General features: G+C 39.5%; 1 protein-coding gene across 1 annotated transcript in view; it reads right to left on the bottom strand.

The window, feature by feature from the left end:
• Window positions 1–16,910, bottom strand: part of LOC102300687 (cadherin-7) — a 108,602-nt gene extending 91,692 nt beyond the window's left edge. Inside the window, exon 1 of the mRNA XM_005922587.3 lies at window positions 16,609–16,910. Coding sequence (XP_005922649.1) covers window positions 16,609–16,845 — 237 coding nt within the window. The 5' untranslated portion in view covers window positions 16,846–16,910. The remainder of the gene's footprint in view (window positions 1–16,608) is intronic.
• Between the last annotated feature and the right edge of the window lie 4,357 nt (window positions 16,911–21,267).

Below are 21,267 nucleotides of genomic sequence, written 5' to 3'. Positions count from 1 at the left end.
CCTTGTCGTAAATTAAATCCACTGGTGGACATGGTAGTTTGAAAATTCTGTCAGTATTAATATCTGTCAAGATTTTAGATAGAGAAGTTCGACCTCATAACAGTTTCAGACAAACTTCTAACCCAGTGTGCTAATTTGGAAGGTGAAGACAAAGAATTTAATTTACACCTAATAAAATCAGCCTATTTTGTCTCAGGTCAGAAAGTAAAATTAACAAGACTAGAAACACCAAATGATTTACTCAAACGCCACATGTATCATTTAAATGTGTATATTGAATAGGCTGAACGCCATGTTAATCATGTACTTTAAATAATGTACCTAAATTAATGGGATGCCATGTAAAGTAGATCTGATCATCTACAGCAAATAAACCAGACACAAATGATCCCACAGCGCATTTACGTAGCTGCATTACAGTCAGCGGCTAATTATCATGAAAGCCTACAGCTCGCAGTCAGCAATGACCGCACTATATCATATTTGTGCATGCTTGTTCCCGTCTCTTAAACTGTTAGCAGTCGGACGTACCGCCCACGGGACATTGGATGGTTTAGGGGACTAATAGGACTGCTAAGGGGTTAAATAACTACGACACACGCACTATATCACATCGTGCTACCTACACATGCAACACTGATAAACGTGAGTGAAGTACGTTTTGGAATAGGGGCAGATTTTAGTTTAAGGACTACCCTTTTTCTTCTGCCAAAGCTCTTGCAATCAATACAGATTCATTTCCAAGGCATGACTCTTATTTGTAATTCAGGTTAGTGTGAACTTGGGTAGCTCTGCACCTAATCAGCTAATATGCAAACACTTTGTTTTCATTTGAAAATGTCAAAGAAAAATGAAAATGTTTCTTTGTTGTAATGTCTTCAGGTGATGTTTTTGTTCACTGGGAAAACACTAAAAATACGGCTGGTAAACTATATATTTATGAGGCTGAAAGAGCTTTTTTTGGTGTGTGTGATTAATAGATAATCAGACTAGATAATATTGTATTATTTCGCTTTCTTTCTAATCGCGGCAGCTCTAAGCTTTTGCACAGAAAATTGTACTGCTGCTGTCAACTGAAAAGTGAACCAATTTTCAGCTCAGGAACAGAGTCAAGTGTAATATATGTATGTTCTCAGTCTATTTCAAATCTATGACACATCTCTCTGCTTGAGTTTAAAGTCAAACTGTGCTCGTATACTGTATCACACAGAGTGCCAATTTTTCTTTCTTGTCAGATGGCCACAATGGAGTTGTACTTCTCACTCATCTAGGTATGTGCTACAGCTTGTCCTCTGCATGATTTAAACCTAAAGGAACAGATTTCTCACTCTGTATTACTAAACACTGCATGCCTCTTCAAAATTTAAATGACAGTTGAAAATGTTAGCAGCATTTTGTAATATTTTGTAATCAATTGCTTTAAAACTTGGCGTGATTAAGAACTCATTAAGGATCTGTTCTGCATGCTTCAGAAAGAAGCATCTAATTTACAACTAATCATGCAAGAAAATTGGATCTTCCTTGAAAGAAGAGCTCTTTGTTTTTGTTTTTTTGTTTTTTTTGTTTTTTTTATTTGAGGCCTTTTGAGCATTTTTTTTTTTCCTTTCTGGAAAACCTGTATAGACCTGTGACATACCAGAAACACGTGGCAAAGTCAAATTTTAATGTAATGAAGCACAGAATCTAAACCAGTCTCCACTCCCTGGATATGACTTGGGAACAGGTAAGACGCTGGATGCTTTAGTTTTGATAATGCCGTGCTTGATACGTGCAATACATAATCAGCTGCTGCCAGAGGAGAGAAGGTGTAGTCAGAAAGTAAGTCTGCCTCAATGAAATTTTTGTTGTTCTATTGAGACTAAGATTGCTTGTCTTAGCAACTCTAGATAGTTTTGCCAGAAAAATGTCACAAAATTTACGCTTAGTTGTATCAAAGAATTCACAATACTAGATATAATGCAATGTCTAATTGTGTTTGATACTGTTTTAAAAGATTGTAATTAATGCTATTTTTAAACACAGAAATTGGTAAGCTTTTTTTTCCCAAAGCTCAGGAGTGGAAACTTTGCACAAGCAGGAGAATACACAGCAGTACAAAAGACTGCTAAATGCTAGAACGACATAAATGGGACAGGCACGATTCCAGTGCCTCAACCAGATGGAGAGACCAGACACAATGCATTCACTATAATACATTCAAGGACTGTTACTGTTACGTGAGCTTCTTTACCTTGACTCCTCCTCTTCTCTGCAGCGCCTATATGCAATAGTCAGGCATAAAGTCAATCACCTGCAACTGGCATTGAAGTGCAGCATGTGCCCTGTGACCCCAGCTTTCCCCAGTTCTTTAGAGAAAGAATAAAAAAAGCCTACCTGCTTTATAAAATGTAACGAAAGCCCAGTGCTGTGGAAAAAGAAAAGAAAACAAGAATAATGCCATCTCTTTTACACTACCGACTGTGCTGCTACGATCCAAAGGGATTATAAACAACTCAAACAAGCAGTACTACTTCAAACAATAAAATACCTTATTAAACCCCAACATGAGAGGGCCTTTGGGAAGGAAGACTTTTGATGTGTACACAATCCCTCCAGTAGTGAATATATTTAGTCTCGCACCAAGAAAAAAAAGGAGCAAATCACTCTCCTGACTCCATTCTTCATTCTGAGGGATATCAGGAGCCAAATTCAATAACAACCTTAGATCATAGCCCAATCCATCTCTGAATCACCCCATAGTCTTTGCATAGCCTTAGCCCCGCAGCATAATTTAACACTGTCAGACTATGAACTCATCTCCGCCATAGAAAATGAATGGGCTTGGTTCCAAGAACAGGATATCTTCACAGAAATCCCTCAAACTTCTCCGCAGCAGCTAAATTTAACAGAATTTCAGCTGTGTGTGTCAAAATGGAAGCAAAAAGGAACTGAAAGGGATGGAATTTGATCTGAAAAGAAGGGAAATAATGTGTCTAGCACCTTTACCTTTCATTGTCCATAGGCCACAGCAAATTGTCAGCATAAGGCTGATGTTCTTTTGAATGAAAGCCATTTAATACGCGTAGTTCTGATACAGTGATAAAAGCAGTTGACTTTTTTATGTAAAGGTACATTTTTTACCGTAGACTCACATTTATATAAAAAGAAGAAAAGGAAAAGAAAAAAGAAGAAAGGGATCGCTCACAAGAGACGTCATTTAAAAGCAAATTCACACACAGTCAATGTCCTTGGTTTGTATCAGCATTTAAAAAACTTCCAAAAATGCAAAGAAAAAACACTGCGACTAAACATTATCTGCACCAGCTAAGATCCACTTATCCCCGTTGTCCCTGAAATTGAAAGAGAATTGATTCAGCCACCAGCACTTTTCAGTGCTGTTATTGTTGTTATGGTTTTATAAATTAGCCGTGGGTTGTGAAAGTGTGATCCTAACAGCATCAAATTTCCAAAATAAGCCATGTGGAGTCAGTAATGACGAGCGTTCATTTTCTTCACTAAAGTACCCGAGTGCTAAATGCTACGCAGGTTTATGTGTTTTATTTTCATCTTAGATAAGGAGAGTGCAAGGAACATGGTGATTACAATTAGACTTTAAATTAAATACCTTTGGGGGAAAAAAGGATACAGCTTATTGTCTTAGTGTATGTTGGGTATGTTTTTAGTAGGTTAAAGGTGGATTGCAATAAAATTCCTATTCATAATAAGGCGCCGGTATAGCTCACTTGGTTGTGTAGGTCAGCGGTCCCCAACCTTTTTTGTGCCACGGACCGGTTTAATGCCAGACAATATTTTCACGGACCGGCCTTTAAGGTGTCGTGGATAAATACAACAAAATAAAATGATACGACCAAGACAAAAACTGTGGTATTTTGTAAATATAATAATAAACCCAAATTCACTGTGTAATTGTGTAACTTTATTAGCAGCGCCCTCCTGAAAATGCGCCAACAACATTGAGAGTAACATCCTCCTCTCTGCCCCTTAATGCTCTCTGGTCGCTACGGTAACGTGCTAACATTTCTTTCAAAATAAGACACAACTACAACACGGGAAAAGACCCAGGAAAACCGAGTTAACGATAAAAACCCTGAAAACCATAAATTTCACACCCAAGCCTCAACTCTTGCAGCCCGGTACCAAATGACACGGACCAGTACCGGTCCGTGGCCTGGGGGTTGGGGACCGCTGGCGTAGGTGACCCATGCCACTGCAGAGGTCTACTGCAGAGGCCTGTGTTTGAGACTGTCCTGGGCTGTGTGTCAGTTAGTCTTGCTTTCCTGTCAATAAAGGCTAAAAACTAAAAATAAATATTTAAAAAAAAATATTCCTGAAGCATTCATTTATTTTCTTTTTTTTTTTTTTTTTTTTTTTTTTGCCTGTCCCATTTGGTTCTTTAGCCATCAGAATTGTTGTCTGAAGACCAACAAGGATACCCAATGGATTTACTTTGCCAAATGGATCATCGAGGCATTGCCGTATTGGTCCATTTGATCGACCTTTGTTTTTATTATTTATTATATTTTATTTTCAGTGTTACAGACGGGACAGACATGAGTGAGGGATAGGAAAGGGAGAAAGAAAGAGGAAGGAAAAGAAAAACAGAAGGGGAGAGGGACAGTGAGAAAGGGGGAGAAAAAAAATCTCCTGGATCACCTGTTGAGAGAAGAAGAATAGAAAACAAGCAAAAACAAAAAAAACAAAGCAACATACTAAACACAACACCATCGCATTAATCTAGCTAAGTGTAAACAGCAGTAAATACTAAATATTCAATGTTGTTGTGCAGCACGCAGGACAGACAGCGCACAATGTGCTTTGAAGTAGCAGCCAAGAAAGGTGTAATTTAAGTCTACGAAGCAGTGAACACCCGTGTGCACACCTGTGTGGATCAGCGCGCTTGTATTCAAATGGTTTCCACATGTAATGGTCTGCAAGAGGATGTAGCGAGCCATAGCCCCGTCCCCCAGGGCATGAAGCAGGCATGGAGGAGATCCAGGCCCCAGACATCAAATTATTTCTAATTAGCTTTTTTTGTAAATATAATTGATGCTAAAATGCTGAACATTGATGGATTCTCATATCAGCAAAGCAGCAAAGTATTAGCATTGTACTCTAAGTACAGATCTCTAAATACAGACTCTTTATTCTCTTGGACTTGCACACAACTCTTTTTCATTCAATTGTGTCTATGCAAGGTGGGACAATTCAGAATACATGTGGAGGTGGCATGGTTTCCACTGTGATGGTATTTTACCCAGGTGTAAAGGCAATTATTGCAGTATGACCACATTCTTAAACCAACTAAAGTTGAAACTAGTTGAAAGGTCACATAATTCCAGCTCTTGTTGCTTTCTGCTTCCTTCCTATTAGTCACTGCAAGTCTTTCCTTACAAAAAATGAATTCAAAATAAATTATAGCAGCAAGTGGCACTGCTGCTAACTCTGCCTCATTTCGCAAGTGATCTTTGATTACAATGCAGACAGATCAAGATAATGAGAAAGCATTTTCCTGCCAGGTGTCAATGCACAAGCGTGCGGATGTCATTAATCCACCACATGTTAACACCAGGTGTAAATTGGGCCTTAGTCTTCGTATATGATTCCTCAACAACACCATGCAATCTGTACAGATGAAAAACGACCTGTTTTTTCAGCTCTCAGTTAAACATGAATGATAGTGCAACCCTATTATTAGGCGAAATAAAAGCTGAATTTAAAAGGTGAAATTTGACATTCTGTGATGCAATTAGTGACAATGTGCAATTAAAAAAGAACGACTAATGACTTCAACACGGTGATTCAACCACAAAAACAAAGATGCAATTCATAATTAATGGATTTCTCTCCATTGCAACCAAATTCAGCATTTCTTTCTTATCTGTAGGCAAACAAAGTACGCATTCTATTTCTGGTCTCCCGCTACCAAGTGCATATTTTACACAGTGTACTGACAGTATCTTGGGCCGCAACCAACACGGTCTGCAAATGATGAAATACGCCTTTTAGAGCAAAGGTATACAGGCTCCATTGTGAATCATGGACATTAGTCTGATGACTGGCTCATACAATACCCTAATTGCCTCATGTTACTATGCACAAATTCTTCTATATAAAGCTAAAGGGCTGTTGGACATCAAATTGCTACACAAGTCACATACCATCAGCTGAACATAAAGAATGCACGAAAGAAGATTTGGCTACATTTTTTTTTAGAAAAACCTGCAGTGTGGCATGACTTGTTATGAGGTGTTTGAAGCTGCTACCTGATTTTGTTAAGTATGCCCTGTGCCATATGTATATAAATGAACAGCACTGATATGGAAATAGGCATGCTTCCACTTGTCGTTTACTTTTAACACAGTTCAAAGTAAGGTTTGTGAGCATTTGTCATGCTTTCAGAAAGGACGCCAAGAAAGGAAGACATAGAAACGCTATACCAAGAGCTTTTCCAGTACATGTAGGTCATTTCTCCTCCCAGTGGAAATATAGCCTGTTTTAGGATTAAGGGCTATGATTCATTATGACTGAATTTAATTACAGCGAGAGGTGGCCAATGCATCCCCGGTTTTAGCATATTAGGGTCCCTTCATCTATTGGATGGGAAATGTCTAGTGGAGGGTGTGGGGGCAGGGTAGGGAAAAAACTGAGTGTGTGAAGAGAATGGGAGGAGGTGGAGGACTTCAAGTTACTCTGGCATAGCTGCAGTTTCAACACACATACTTGGACACACACAGAGACACAAAGGGAGATAAAAAAAAAGCAGATTACTGAGAGTAATCAGGTTAAGGTGAGAAAGTAATGTAAGTTGTTTATTTTTATCCCTTCAGCCATTTACGAAGAGAAAGAAGCCTGATGTAAGAAGACTTTCAGTATTAATCACAGTTTTGTGATACTCAAATTTAAATTGGCTCTCATAATCTGCTACTGTACATAGCAATGCTTAATGTGGTTGGTGTGATTTGTAAAAGTAACATTTTTACATTAGCTCTAGTGTTAACCGTATAGTCTAAAATATGGATTTAGCTAATGTGACATTAACCCCTGGGTCATAAAGTCTCAATTTTAGCATTTTTGGGGGGCAAATATCAATATGTTTAGAGGAGAGGAAAAGTAAGCTAGGTTGTCACGTACAAAGTATGATTAATTCACAGTTGTTGAAGTTGTATAGTGAGAAATGACAGATTTCTCATTATACAGTAATGCAAATGTATATTGACAGGTTTGAGTTTATTCTTCAACAGTCGATGTTCCCAGAGCAATGTATAAAATCTGCCCATCTCATTGGTGGCTTGGATGAAGAAGTACGATATAATTCAGTGCACCAAAGCTAGAGTTGCACCTTTAGAAACACGTTAGCTGCAACAGCTGTAACAGGGGTTAATCTGCATAAACAAACAAGTTGCCTAAATATTTATTCATCGTGGCACATTCTATTATAGTTTATTAATAACGTGGTAATAGTGGGGTAACTAGGTGGAAACAATAAAGTAATAAGCAATATTAATAATGGTTTTAGCAGAGTAATTTAGCAAACAGATTTAGCTACCTGTTAATTAGTGTAAAGTATTATGTAAATACAATACTTTCAAGTGCAAAAAATGTACTGCAACCTATAATTCTTTGTTAAATAAATTCATAGAAAATCCAAAAAGGAAGGTATATGACAAAAACGCAATAAAAGCTTTAATTACTGGAGACGAACCCTAGTAGCCAGCTTACAATGTAGCCACCTGTCTAACAGCCACATCAAAGCAAACTCTAGGCTAAAATAATGCCAATGATAAACATTGAGCAACATGCTGTAAAGAAAGATGTTTCACAAGTAAGACAGATGCTTGGACGAGACTGCCAGAATCATTTTACAACTGACATTTGGAGCTTAAACATGTTGTTAACAGCTGAGTTGTTTTAGAGTGGAGGGAGAACTCTCTCAATACAAACTCTTTATTCTACTCTGTCTGGTAGCGTCATTGTTCTATCAGGCTATAATTATCAGTAGGAGACAACAATGATTTCAGCCAAGACTTTCTGTTGAGCTAAGCTAATACTGAACTTTATGTACCCCCCGAGGTACAAGTACCCCTTGTAGTACTCCTTAGGTGGTACTTTCAAACATGACGTTACATGCAGCAACTCTCACTCACCCAGATAAGGTTCCACTGTACATGTAATTGGCTTTCATCTTTCGAAATCTTGCAGTGTTAACTTAATTATTCTTCCTCCCTTAACCCGGGGGCGACCGTGGGGTTGGGAAGCGCATCTGTAATCGGAAGGTCGCCGGTTCGATTCCCAGGCTCTCTGTCCTGGTCGTTGTGTCCTTGGGCAAGACCCTTTACCCTACCGCCTACTGGTGTTGGCCAGAGGGGCCGATGGCGCGATATGGCAGCCTCGCTTCTGTCAGTCTGCCCCAGGGCAGCTGTGGCTACAACGTAGCTTGCCTCCACCAGTGTGTGAATGTGAGAGTGAATGAATAGTGGCATTGTAAAGCGCTTTGGGTGCCTTGAAAAGCGCTATATAAATCCAATCCATTATTATTATTATTATTATTATTATTAACAAATAAGAAACCTGTTCTTTTTGACTCAGATATGTTGTTTCCGAAATTAGACTTCTTCTGGAAGTGGGGAACAATCAGATTAGCATAGAGCTTTTGTGTTTTTATTTTTTTCAATCAAATTGAATGGAGTTTTGATAGACTTAACCCCCCCCCCTCCCTCCCAAGCAACACTGGCTAATACATAATGAACTCATCTCAAAATACACTTGACACAATGAACAATTCTCTGAAGGTATCTGGAGTACAGAAGATATGATAAAGATGGGAAAACTCAATGTCGATGTACAATCTCAGTTTAAGGGAACATTTGTAAGACCTCATTGATTCTGCCTAGTAGCCCTTCAGACTAACTCCAGATACAAAGGAGAAAAAAATGCTTTTATTTTACACAGTATCAAAAGCTACGGATCAGTCAATAAAAAATAAATAAAAATGATGCACAGTTTCATTACATTATGAGGAGAATAGTCAAGTAGGCTCTGTGCATAGCTGACTAACACGTCCACCTACTGACTGCCTCACTTTCCAACTGAATAAAGACAGTATATCTATATATTTCAGGGCGGGTGAATTATCTTCCCATGCATACTTAAGACTCCTCAAGCTCTTTTATAAGGAAGAAGACACCATAAGTTAACCAACTTTTTTGTAATACATGAACTGCCTGTATGAAGGTTATGCTTGCGTTAGTCACTGAAGTAGAGAAGAATTCTTGATAACCCTATTCTACCAATTGCAAAAGTCTCCAGGCCACTTGTTATCCACTTTGTAGAGGAAAAATAGAGAGAACTAAAAACTTAACTTTTGTAGTTATTCATAATACATCTATACTCTGAGCACAGGCTGAGGACCTCTCTTGAATTATTCAAGATCAAACCTGTTGGGGATGTCGAAAATTCAATATATCAGCACTTCAGGAAACTTCAGCTAGACCGTATTCAGATAAAAAAAAAATGCACATAAAAAGATACAGAAAGAAAATACACAACAACTTCCCTCCACCTACAATATCCCCTAATATTTAACTGGGTTAAAACATAACCAGCAGTGACAAAGTCAGTTTTTCTTACACAACGTATCCTAATGTGGAAATCACATACATCTTTTTTTACCCACCATCAAACTGAAAAATACTGCTGAAGGATGAGACGAGAGGAGAATGAGTAAATCAAGGCTTTAAATGCAACACCTAAAAGGCAAACATCTAATACAAACAGCTTGTGTAAATGTTCAAGTAAACTCTGAATAAAGCCAACAACGTTTTAACATCTTGATTTTCTTTCTCTCTCCCTTTTTTTTTTATAAATATGAATAAAATATACCATGTTTTAAATCCTGTGGTTCATTTGATGCACTGTATGTGAAAAGCACCAGTTTCAAAAGCTGAAGTCAAATGGACAGATTGCAACAGCTTTCACAGTCTCAGCAGGAACAAAAACATTTGCATCTTGTTAAACTCTAATCCCGACTTCAGAAAATGTTATCAAACCAGTCTCCATGCCCAGCAATTTCTGGAGTTCTCCCTCTGAAAAATAAGCATGTTCAAAACATAAATTAACAGCCAAGATGCACAGAGAGGAAAAAACTCACTATTGATCATTCAGGGCTTCACATCAGATGTTATTTTAAATATCCTCAGATCCAAATTGTGTGCTTCAAAACAAATCGTAAGATTTGTCCTGCAGGTTAGAACTAAAATATATTCTAATAGTCTAAGTGAACTGTAGAGGTGGCCACACCACAAAACTCTGACCGCACCAAACAACAAGCTGTGAAGCCCATCATAGGCTGCACAAATATTCATAGAACCCTTTCACTGTGGTTTTCCCTCAGAGACAGCGCACCCACCTGTTTAAACTCAATTATCCTGTAAGCTTTATAAACAGCTCGATAAAAAACAACTTTAACAACCTCCAAAAGAATCCTCATGGTGTACGTCGCAATGTACATGGTGCAAATTGCTGTCATACCTCCATAAGCAACTATCAAAATCAGAATCAGAATAATTTATTAATCCCAGAGGAAATTATGCTAATAGTATATGTCAATATGTTAATAAGAGTAGGTACCCAAAAAACGACAGATTGGCAGGATCTACCTTATAGCAAAATAATAAATACATAAATAAATAAATAAAAAGAGCAAGACATCACTTTTAAGGCTACTGCAATGTACTGTAAGTAATGGTATGGGGCTGGACACCTTTTTAAAAATGCCCTGGCTCTTCCATTATGTTATGTTAAAACCGCCTTTGTGCAGAGATTGTCTATATTTGCATGAAGTCAAATATCAAAGATCAAATTTAAATGAAGCCTAATCTGTTGTGTGATTACAGTTAATCAATTTTATTACTTTAAACAGTTTAATTCATTTAGTATAGTTTGCTGGACACCACAGAATTAACAATTCTCTAAATTGCACGTGATTGGAGGTGTAACCAGCTAAAGTAAGTCAAATAAACCTGTCCACAAGTGTGTGTGCAAACTTAATGACATCTTACTTAATTTCCCTAATTTTAAAGCTTGATCTGACTTGTTTTCAGGTCAAAATCGACAAAAGTTAAATAAATTAATGAACTAGACTACCTCTCATAGTGTAGTGCAGAACCTACTTCTACTACTTCAGCTTGTTGAAACAAGATCCTAATCCTTCCCACCCCTCCTCCCAAACAAAAATGGATGCAAAGACATGCAAAGTGGCGTAACTTCAGCTTTACAGAAACTCATTTTTACAGCACAGTCTGCACTGATTATTGTATTACTCCAAAACCAACACGTCATTGTCTGTCTCTGATTTGGAACCTTTGTGGTTATTCGTGGCAAATGAATAGTATGCTATTTTGGTGAATGCACTTTTTCACCAGAATAGGCCTTGGCCAGGCATGGTAACTTCCTAGAGCCTCCCTTGGTTGCCAAGCAACTGCTAACAGCCAAGAAATACCCTGGCACATCACCCTCTGTCTAACTGTCGTTTATACAGTTCAGTTTTTACACAAATTAAACAAACTAGATATAAGCTGTTAATTAGTGAGCCTTAGGGGTGTTGGTAAATGGAATTTGTTACCTGGCTACCAAGCTAGCTGTTACACTCTGTTCCCGGTGTTTATGCTAAGCAAAGCAAACATTCTGGTGGCCGCAGCTTCATATTTAAGTGAAACCAAAACGTTCTCTCCAGAAAGCAAATAAGGGCATAAAACTGAACCCCTGTCCACATGTAATCATATGTTTGCAGACATCCAACCTGTTGCCATTCACAGCCAGCCTGTGTTTGGTTTAAGGGTTAATTACCTTGTTTGGCAAATTCTGTAACTATATGAAACTCTGCAACCTTGCTGCTAAAATTCATGTCTATTTAGGAGATCTTTGATCAGACCCCAGCCACTAAAGTCAACTTAGCTTACTTTAAATTATTAGCTGTGTTCTTTGATGATTTACATGTGCAGCTTGTCGTCTGTTTTGCCCTCAACCTCATATAAACGGCTTTGCCCTGACTTTGTCCCAACCTCCTTCTAGACTTTAAGTCAAACTTCACCAAATTTGCTTTAAAAATTGCCCTGCTGATATTCACTTCAGCCCTATATGTGTGAGAGAGTCCAATAGTAAACAATGTCCCCATCCTGTCTTCCCCCCTACCCTGCTGATAACTACGCTATTGTCTGGTTTACACTGCTGTTTTTATCCTCTTTGATTCTCTGGCTTGAATAACGGCTTTCCCACTATCTCAGATGGCCCCAGGATGCCTCTCGAGCTCCCAACTATGTGAGCTCTTGTCCCTTGTGTGTATGATGTCCCCCTGTCAGCTTGAATCACCCTCCTCTCCAGCTCAACAGGCTGCTCTCACCACTCCCCAGCTGTGCGGTGTTTGTGGCACCAGCAAGTGTGAGTAGACGCTAGTGAGGCTGACCTTTGCAAGTTGCCTGTGCTCTATGATTCTAACCCATTTGACAGTGAACACTCCAAAGAATGCTAATGAAGTGGCTTGAGTAGTAACACATTATGTTCACTCTGGTGTAATTATCTGTGGGACTGTCCCTGCTGCCCACGATGCATATTGTTTGATTATTAAGCTGAATTACTGTCATTCCGAACACCGAGTTCTCGATGTCGGGTCACAAATAACTCATAATGCACGCACATGAAAAAATATCTAGTGGAAGTTGCAAAAATAAAAAGCACAACAAACGCTTGTTGCACAAAAAAACAGATATTTCTGTTTCTTTTGTTGAATTTCCGGCACCTTTGTACATTTGATAGCTCAGCGCCAGAGATGTTTCCATCAAGAGACGGCTTCTAGTCTTTTGCTCTTCATAAGGGTTCTTTTATTTGTGTTGAAAGAAATGCTTTTGAGTGTAGCCGAAGAGCCCCGGCTACTGCTGCCCAACTGCCGCTTGAATTATAAGGTGAAATTGGTCCATCCATTACTCGGATGGTTAGTTAGATGGCTAATTTTGAAGACATCTCTATAAATAAGTGCAGTTCAGCATAAGGGCTGCTTCTGTGCGCTTGTACCTCCTGTGATGTGAAGCAGCACTCTGCCTCAAAGGCTGCAAATTTCTCTCGCTCCTCAAACACAAACAGATCCATGAAAAATAGCATGTAGGAGTGGATTTAGAAAAGTTATTGAACATGGAAAAAGTGTTCCGAATTGCGAGGCGAGTGATGTTGATGCATTAACAAAAACAAAGATCTAAAAAAATTTCACACCTCCTAACACCGCTTATTCAGCAGATGCCACACAGTGCTGTTTCAACACAGGCAAATATTTAGCCACATGAACACCCCGCAGGAAATGCGCATCACATCATGTTTACCAGTAAGCGTTTGTTAAGTGGATGACTTGTTCCAGCGTTTTCACTTGTTTAAATAAGTGTGTTGACAATTTGCGGTGGAGGCTGTGTAGTTTGAGGTTCTTTAATGTATATTTCCACTGGCTTGATTTGACTGCCGCTGATTCCAGGCCAGTACACTTACCCGAGGCTGAGTGCCAAGGCATAATGAGACATTTGGTTGTGAAATTCAGAATCTGACAGAATGCATTAAAGCCAAGCAGACTGCAGATATGGGGAGCAGCCAGGCCAAAGTGATAACTTCCTATTTCCTACTGACTATATCATTTTTGCCTTTGCTTCCAGCCAAACAAATGGCCAAATTGTGCTGTGACTGGATCATTGTTTGGACATGGATTCCTATTGTTCGTCATATTAGATATCCGGATACTTCTGACAAAAGCAATTACTGGTTGTGCCACTCTGGTGTTGTTGCTTACAACCTGCCGGGAATTTTAGGGCTGTGTGTGTTAGCGCTGTAACTTTATTCTTTTTTTATTTATGAAGAATTCATTTCCAGTAAGGTCATTTTCTTGACATGGCAGGACCTTCCATGTCACTCACACTGAGTCACAAGGTCAGGGTGTCCCACCCACGCTTTTTTACAGCAGCAGTGTGCCCTTGCGACATCAAACAAACACACACTACGTGACAACTATGATCTCAGGGAACAAATAATGTGACAGCTTCTCAAGCTCCCAGGCAGCCTGCTCTGCCCGCAGGGAGTCAATGAATCAGATTTTTGATATTTCTCAAAGGGTTTGGGCTCGGGCATGAGGTCAGATGCAAAGATGTAACCAGTCTGATTTTTACATGCCTGCTGCTATGTTGTCTTTACACCGGATTGGTAGATGAATTACTACAAAACTACAAAATGAAAAGAAAAAAAAGCCATAAAGGATGAATCAGTGTTTGAATGGAAAAATAAAAGGACCTCTTAGTCAGGAGCTTACTTGCAAATGAGTTTGTGTATATTCCATGTGAATAAGCGGATCTCAACACATCTATGAATAAGTAATCAGTCTGTTCATGTCCTTTGGGATTTACTAACAAGAAAAGCAATCAGACACAAGAATGTGTAAAAGAAAACAGGCACTAGAAATTCCTAACTGCGCCACGACCTCTCTTTTTTAACTTTCAAATGGGCAACGCAGGACAAGGACACGGCACAGATGTTCACAAGCAAAAACGCTCTCCTCAGTAGTCAGATGTAACAGATATCTGGGGACACACAGATCAGACAAAACTGCATTTAAGATGACCGCGGACAAGAAATGACCTTTAGCTGAACTCCAGCAATGTCACAAATAAGCTCATTCTGATTTAGATGCTTTGCTCTAGCAGCCTTCTGGCAAAAAAAAAAAAATACAGAGGAGAACAATAGGACAGTCAAATGTATCCTAATTCCAGCTGGAGACGCTAATCCAGTTCAGAGACAGCGAGGAAATGGGCTTGTGAGAGCAGAACTAGCAAATACATGCAGATGAGAATGATTATCCTACAGACGAGCGGAAAGATGAAAACTAATTTAATAATAAGACCAGAAAATTCTCCAAGATAACAGGGATCTGGAGACCAATCCAAGACCCATCTGGCTTGCACTGCACACGCTAGAGCCATTTTCCAACAGGAGCTGTCCATTTATCCTGTAGCGCTGAAAGCTGGGGAGCAATGCTTCTGCACACTGCAAACTAACGGTTCTGCAGAAGGCTACTCCAGCATTAGTATTGGATTAAAAATACCTGTGGATACTCATTAATGTATTACACTACAGATGTCAGGTACTTTTACCTATAGAGTATACAGTATATTTACTTCTTTACACCTCGATGAAAAATTCTTAATAAAATACATTATGAGGGGCTTTCCCTTAAAGTTGATTTGAATGTTACTTTTTCACTGACTGCATCTCTTTGAATGATTCATTTTCAGCTATAGTGATTCCATTCAACAAAAATAAGTCAATTTTATGCTACTTACATCTCTTTTTCAAACAAATTCTTCTACTTATTATCTACTGCACTCACAGGGGATATTGTACTTTTTTTGCACTGAATTTCTTTCAGAGCAATGCATGTCAAAAACTCAAAATTGCCTCTGTGTATAAAATGTGCTTTATAGATAATCTTTCTATTCCCTGCCAAGTTAGAAAAGGCCTTGCATAGATACTTTGGTAAGTCTTTTTTAAACATCCCCTTTCGAAGGGATTAGCCTGTTCAATATTCACAGTAATGCTGCAATGTATTAAACTAATTTAAAGTATTACAGTTGAAAGATCAAGCTTTTACTAATGGATATGTCAGTAATTGAAGTACAATTACTTGTGTCTAAGCAAAAACTACAGGTATGAGATTACACATATAAACATGTCCTCAGAGTGCCTTTAGAAGCCTTTACTGGCTAGTTCCACACCGTTTAAAGATGAATGAACTACAAACTAAATTTTAAAGTTCTCTAAATAACTTCCTGCGTTGTAATTGTACATAATTATGTACACTGCGTTGTTTTGTCTCGCACTTAAAATGTGAACGCTGGAAAATTTCTTATAAAGGCGTATTTTAATGCTATATTACTCAGTTAAGCGGCCTATGTTTTTACCACTATTGGTCTTTACCTAAGGAAATGCTACCAGCAGTGTTGCCACATCTCATAAAAGCATGATTAGTCACTTTGTCAGTGTACCCTCGCGTTAACTATGCCATTTATGCCTTGCTTTAAATGTCATTGGGAGGTTTTTGTACTTATTTACCCGCCAAAACAGGCATTACTTTGATCTATCTGCTTGGACCTTGGCAAAACACCTACTGTAAAAAGACACATTTGAGTAATATATATACCTTTTTCTGTGGACTGATTACAATGCAAATTACCTTGTCGATCTCCAAACTAAAACTGCGTGTTTCCACAAGCAAATGCTTCAACCTTGTCGCAATAAAATGCAGAATGTCCTCCCACACTGTCTGCATTTGGTGTTTTCATTTGTTCAGCATTTTATATAGGACAATAGGAATATGTACAACTCTCTGAAACCCTGCTGTGTCCCAGATTTTGCAGGTCATTGTGGTAAGGAGTTATTGATATGTGTATTATTGTGCAGGTGCAGCAAACGTGCAAAAAAAAATGATAAATAAATAAAAAACACAAGTAGGTGCTGATTTGAACAGCAGCTCAGTCACATTTCTTGCACATATGACAACACACTAAACTGTGCTAATGGATCGCTTACCTTGCCAACGTAGAGAGGTTCATTTCCTGTATACTCTTCTAATACGAAGAACTGGTTCCATACCCAGCTGCGTCTGTTTCTGTGCGGGACATCCCAGGGGTCTGGATCAGAGTGTGGAGACTTCTCCAGATCCCCAGAGCTGGGATTGAGACCCCAGCAGCTCCTCTCCTGCAAGGGAAACAGGAGCGCCAGAAGAGCTAGGGCTCTGCATATGCCTGAGCAACACCACCAGATCATTTGGGCCTTTTCCAAAAAGCACTGAGGCCAGAAGAGGAGCAAAAATTAAAAAAAAAAAAAAAAAAAGAAAATTAAATGAAATTAAAAAAAAAAAACTTTGTCACAAAAAATTAAAAAAAAAAAAAAAAAAAAGACAGAAAAGCTGAAATGTCAAAACCCTCAGGGTTTTATCCACACAGTCCTGACCCTGTGTTTCACCAGAAAGCAAGAGCAGGCAGACCCTCAAAAAAGCACAAGGGTTGAAAAAGAGTCAAGCTCTGCATTTTGCTGTATTGCTCTTCTTTTTTGCCTGATTGAAGACTAAAAGTGAGGTAATTCCCTCCACTTTGGAGCCAGATCGTTGACATTAAAGCCAGCTAACAGGGTCACTGGCGGCTGGAGAGGCTTCAATGCAGGGCCTTTATAATTGGCACCTATCAGAACACAGAGAGAGGAGAAAAAAAGAAAGAGACAAAGACAGAGAGGGGAGGAGAGAGGAAGGACTGTCAGCAAAATTGCTTTGTGACCGCAGCCACTTTGGGCAGCAAGTAACGTGGCTGCTGATGCAATGATAATGACATTTTTCACCAATCATAAAGAAATTGGTCAAAAATGAGCAGACAGTAAATATGTTAAACGCAATCAATGTAACGCCCTTCATGTACACACTGTAACCTACACACACAACAAAGAACAATTGGTTGAGGTCAAAATGTTAATAAAGCTTTGATGGAGGGAAAGTGACCTGGCTTTTCAAGAGATTTCACAACGAAAGAAACAGCAGCCGCTGCGTGGAATAACAATCAAACGCCATTCAGCTGGCTCTCAATTATCTGGGTTTTTCCCTCACCAAGGTCATTATTTTGTCACATTTTCTTTGTGTAAAATCGCAGTGTAATGGCGGAGGGGCTCGCCATTCAACACTAACAAGCCACATGATCTGTGTGGCTAGCTCTCATCGCCTGGATTAAAAATAAATCTGAGCTGTCAGCAGCATGATGGCCCGGGCTCTCCTGACCTCTACTCCGAGCACTCTGTTGCCCGGTCCGAGCACATGCAAGGGGATCTATCTCGCTGCCATCCTCGCTCTGTGACAGATCCCCTAAGATGCCAGAACATGAAGACTTGTCAGAGCAGAGAAAAGCATCGGCTCCTGACAGATAATGTTCTTCATGTCACAACACATCCTGGCAGTTGAGCAATTATATAAACTTCATAATATTGCTGCTTTTGTCTGTCTAATTTGACACCTAACTAGAACTTCAACAAATTCCCTCAATAAATATTTGTGAAGGAGGCTCACGGGAGCGGCGCTTTCAGGCACATTTGTATGAACTTGGGGTGATACGAATGCCATGTAAACTTCAGCAGGTGCTCTAAAGCAGACGTGCAGAAGACTGAGTGTTTGACCATACATGTATTTATTTCCTCACTGACCTCTCTTTCTCTCTCCTCTACAAGCGCATTGGCAGGGCCCTGGATGAGGAAGGTAATTGCTTTGGCATACAGTGACCTCTGTCTTCCCACACAGATTCTCCAGTTCTCATTTTACTTCCTCTCTGCCCCCCCCAAGCAAAATAAAAACAGCACACCACACATCCTGTGGAAGTCGTTTGCTGTACCTCACCACAGCAAAGTCATTAGCCAGCGCTAATAATTAATACTGAAATGACAACAGCATGACTGTCACCTCTGCAGACACATATGTGTATGCTGTATGTGAGGAGCATCCTGAACACGTTCTTTTATTTTTCTAAAAGCATCTGAAACTGTTTCTTTTTTTTTTAAATGCATATTAAATAAATATTTCTGGTCAAAGTGCAAGAAGCACATAAACCACTACAGGGCACAGCTTTATCCAGAACACTATGATAACATTCTGATCTGCCATTGCTTTCAATGTGAAAAAAACCACACAAAAAAACCCCCACGTATGCTAAATATACTAAATCTGTAATGTGTGCATATGCATTAATACACAGATTCAAAGTCACTGCCTCTACATGACAATTTAATGGTAGAGGTGGAAAGTGGAGCAGATCTGGCTGCAGGGCAGCACGAGTTGTGAAGGCAGGTTGGAGCCGTGGTATTGTAGGAGAGAATATCGGCACAGGGTCAGTGTGAGCCGAGCGGCCAAGTTAATGCTTCTCATTTCGCGAAATCCCGAACACGAAGAGACAGGAGGCTGGAGATGACACTGATGCAGCTGTGGGTGCAACTGTGGGTTCAGTAAAGCAGATATTGGCTTTTTAGTTAATGAGTTTCTGTTGATTTACTGTCTGTTTGATTTTAAGTTATTAGCCAACTCATGCAGTAGGAGAAATCAATTTTTTCCCAATGCAGTTAAGCTGTTCATCATTTTAAAGAATTAAAGCGTATTATATCAATTGAAAGTGATTGAAATAAATTCACTACTGGCAAACAGAGACGAACATACCAAGAGCGTTTTGTGAGACTGGTGTTTCTTTCTTTTTTTTCTGCTGATGTCAACTTGGCTTTAAGTTTTGTGGGGGGGGGGGACTCAATGATGGTATAACAACCGAGAAAAAACTGGTAAATGTCTCCTAGTAAGTAAGCTGGTGGAACCAAACACTGGAGGAATACTATAAAGCAAAGGGACACAGAGACTGGCACAGTTGGGAAACCACACAGGCACTTTACCTTCAGTATAGCAGGCTGCCCATTATTATTCATTTAAAAGCAGTTTTTTCTTCTTTTTGAAAAAACACGGTGGGTCATCCTGCTTGAAAGCCCTCACAATGTTTGTGCCATATCCCTTAAATGCTTCAGTTAGTTTTCAACGATGCAGAAAAAAAACTCTTTCTTTCGCTTTAAAAATATTCAGATATAATCATAAAGTTGACTCACTCAGTCTAGCAATATCAGGCTTTCAAAACGGTCAAAGCACACACAGGATTGCCTGTGAAGAAGCCGACTCTTGGTTGGCCGTTGTCAACGCGATGACTTTAAATGAAGTGAAAATGTGAGATTAAGCCATGAATGTAAAGCCTCCCGGTCATCCCTTGCTTCTGTTTCTCTTACACACAGTCCTCTAATCCCATTTGCCAGTCTCACAACAGGATTACCAGTGCTACAGCGCTCAGTAACCAGTCACACGCTTCCTCTGATCCATATTCTCCTCCATCATTGGGAACGTGCAGTGTCTTCTCCCCAAGGGGCAGATCACGCTACACAAACGTCTGTGAACCTAAGTCAATTATGGTTTGGGACACTTCACAAAGACAGATTCAGGTGTCATACAAGCATACGGCCGCAATTAAAACTACTGGATAGGTAAATTTAATAAGATCGATCCATTTGACTTCTAGGAATCCTTGGGTCCTGTGATTCATGTGTATGTCTGGCCTGTACACCACCCCATCAACTAAACAATTTTGCAAACTCCCACCTCCACCCCACCCCCCACGATGGCAATGGTACCACCCAACAACAGCAGGCTCTCAACAGCAGCTGAAGATGACGGTTTTAAACTCATATTTCAGTTTCCACAGATCCCAATTTCAAGAAACTACAAGAAAGGAAAAAAATATATAAATTAGGAACCATTTGGACCACACACCACAACCCACAAAGCATCTGCTGCCAACATCATGGTGCCAGACATAAGAGGACGCCCCCAGAGGTTTTGTGCACATGGTGGGATGGGTCAGAGCAGTTTCTTTTTTTTTGAGAGGGGGGGAGGTTTTGGCAGCATGAGTTGAACCTGCATAATATTGAGAAGGTGATTTTAATGCTGTGGGTGATAGGTGTACAGTATATTCACTGGAGAACTTATAGATCTAGCCTTTTTGTGTGTTTTGTGACATTTAAAGGTCTGTTTGTAATAAAAAAAAAGGAGCTGTATGTGAGCAGTTTTCATATAAATAATAGTAGCATGACATTTCATTGATTTTTCTTAGACCTTCTCTCCTTGCTTGTCTTTTTATAAAGAAATCAGAGCACAGGGTCAGCTGCAGAGCAACAGTGGCCATATACCTGGCAGGTCTTCAAGGATATTTACAGTGCACACAGATCAGACTCTTGCTGACGCAGGAGCTTGAACCCGAGCTCTCCAGTTGAAAGGTGGTCGTCCCTCACGCTGATTTCTAACATCTCATCTCGCATTCATTTAAATTCACCTGGCATCCTGCACTGGAAGAAGCTGACTGACATTGTATGCTTCATACGCTGCACGGAAAAAGATGTCAAGATGTAGATGGATGTGCTCAGGGCCAGGAATAAGACAATCGCCTTTTTCACCTATATTAAAGCACTTCTGAAAATAATGCCAGACTTGCAGACTGAATCACTGTTTGTCTACCAAACAGCAAGTGGAACAATGTTAAATCAAAACTCTCTGTTATTAATTTTCCTGTAAGAAAGCAAAGCCAACTGTGTTTTATATTAAGGTTTGTGTAGGTATTTCTAGGACAGTGTTCTAAA

The sequence above is a fragment of the Haplochromis burtoni genome, unplaced genomic scaffold, assembly GCF_018398535.1.
Source record: "Haplochromis burtoni strain Fernald_Lab_line unplaced genomic scaffold, NCSU_Asbu1 Contig_58, whole genome shotgun sequence".
NCBI lineage: Eukaryota > Metazoa > Chordata > Actinopteri > Cichliformes > Cichlidae > Haplochromis > Haplochromis burtoni.
Note: the sequence above shows the minus strand (reverse complement) of the source record. Positions and strands in the feature narration are given on the sequence as shown.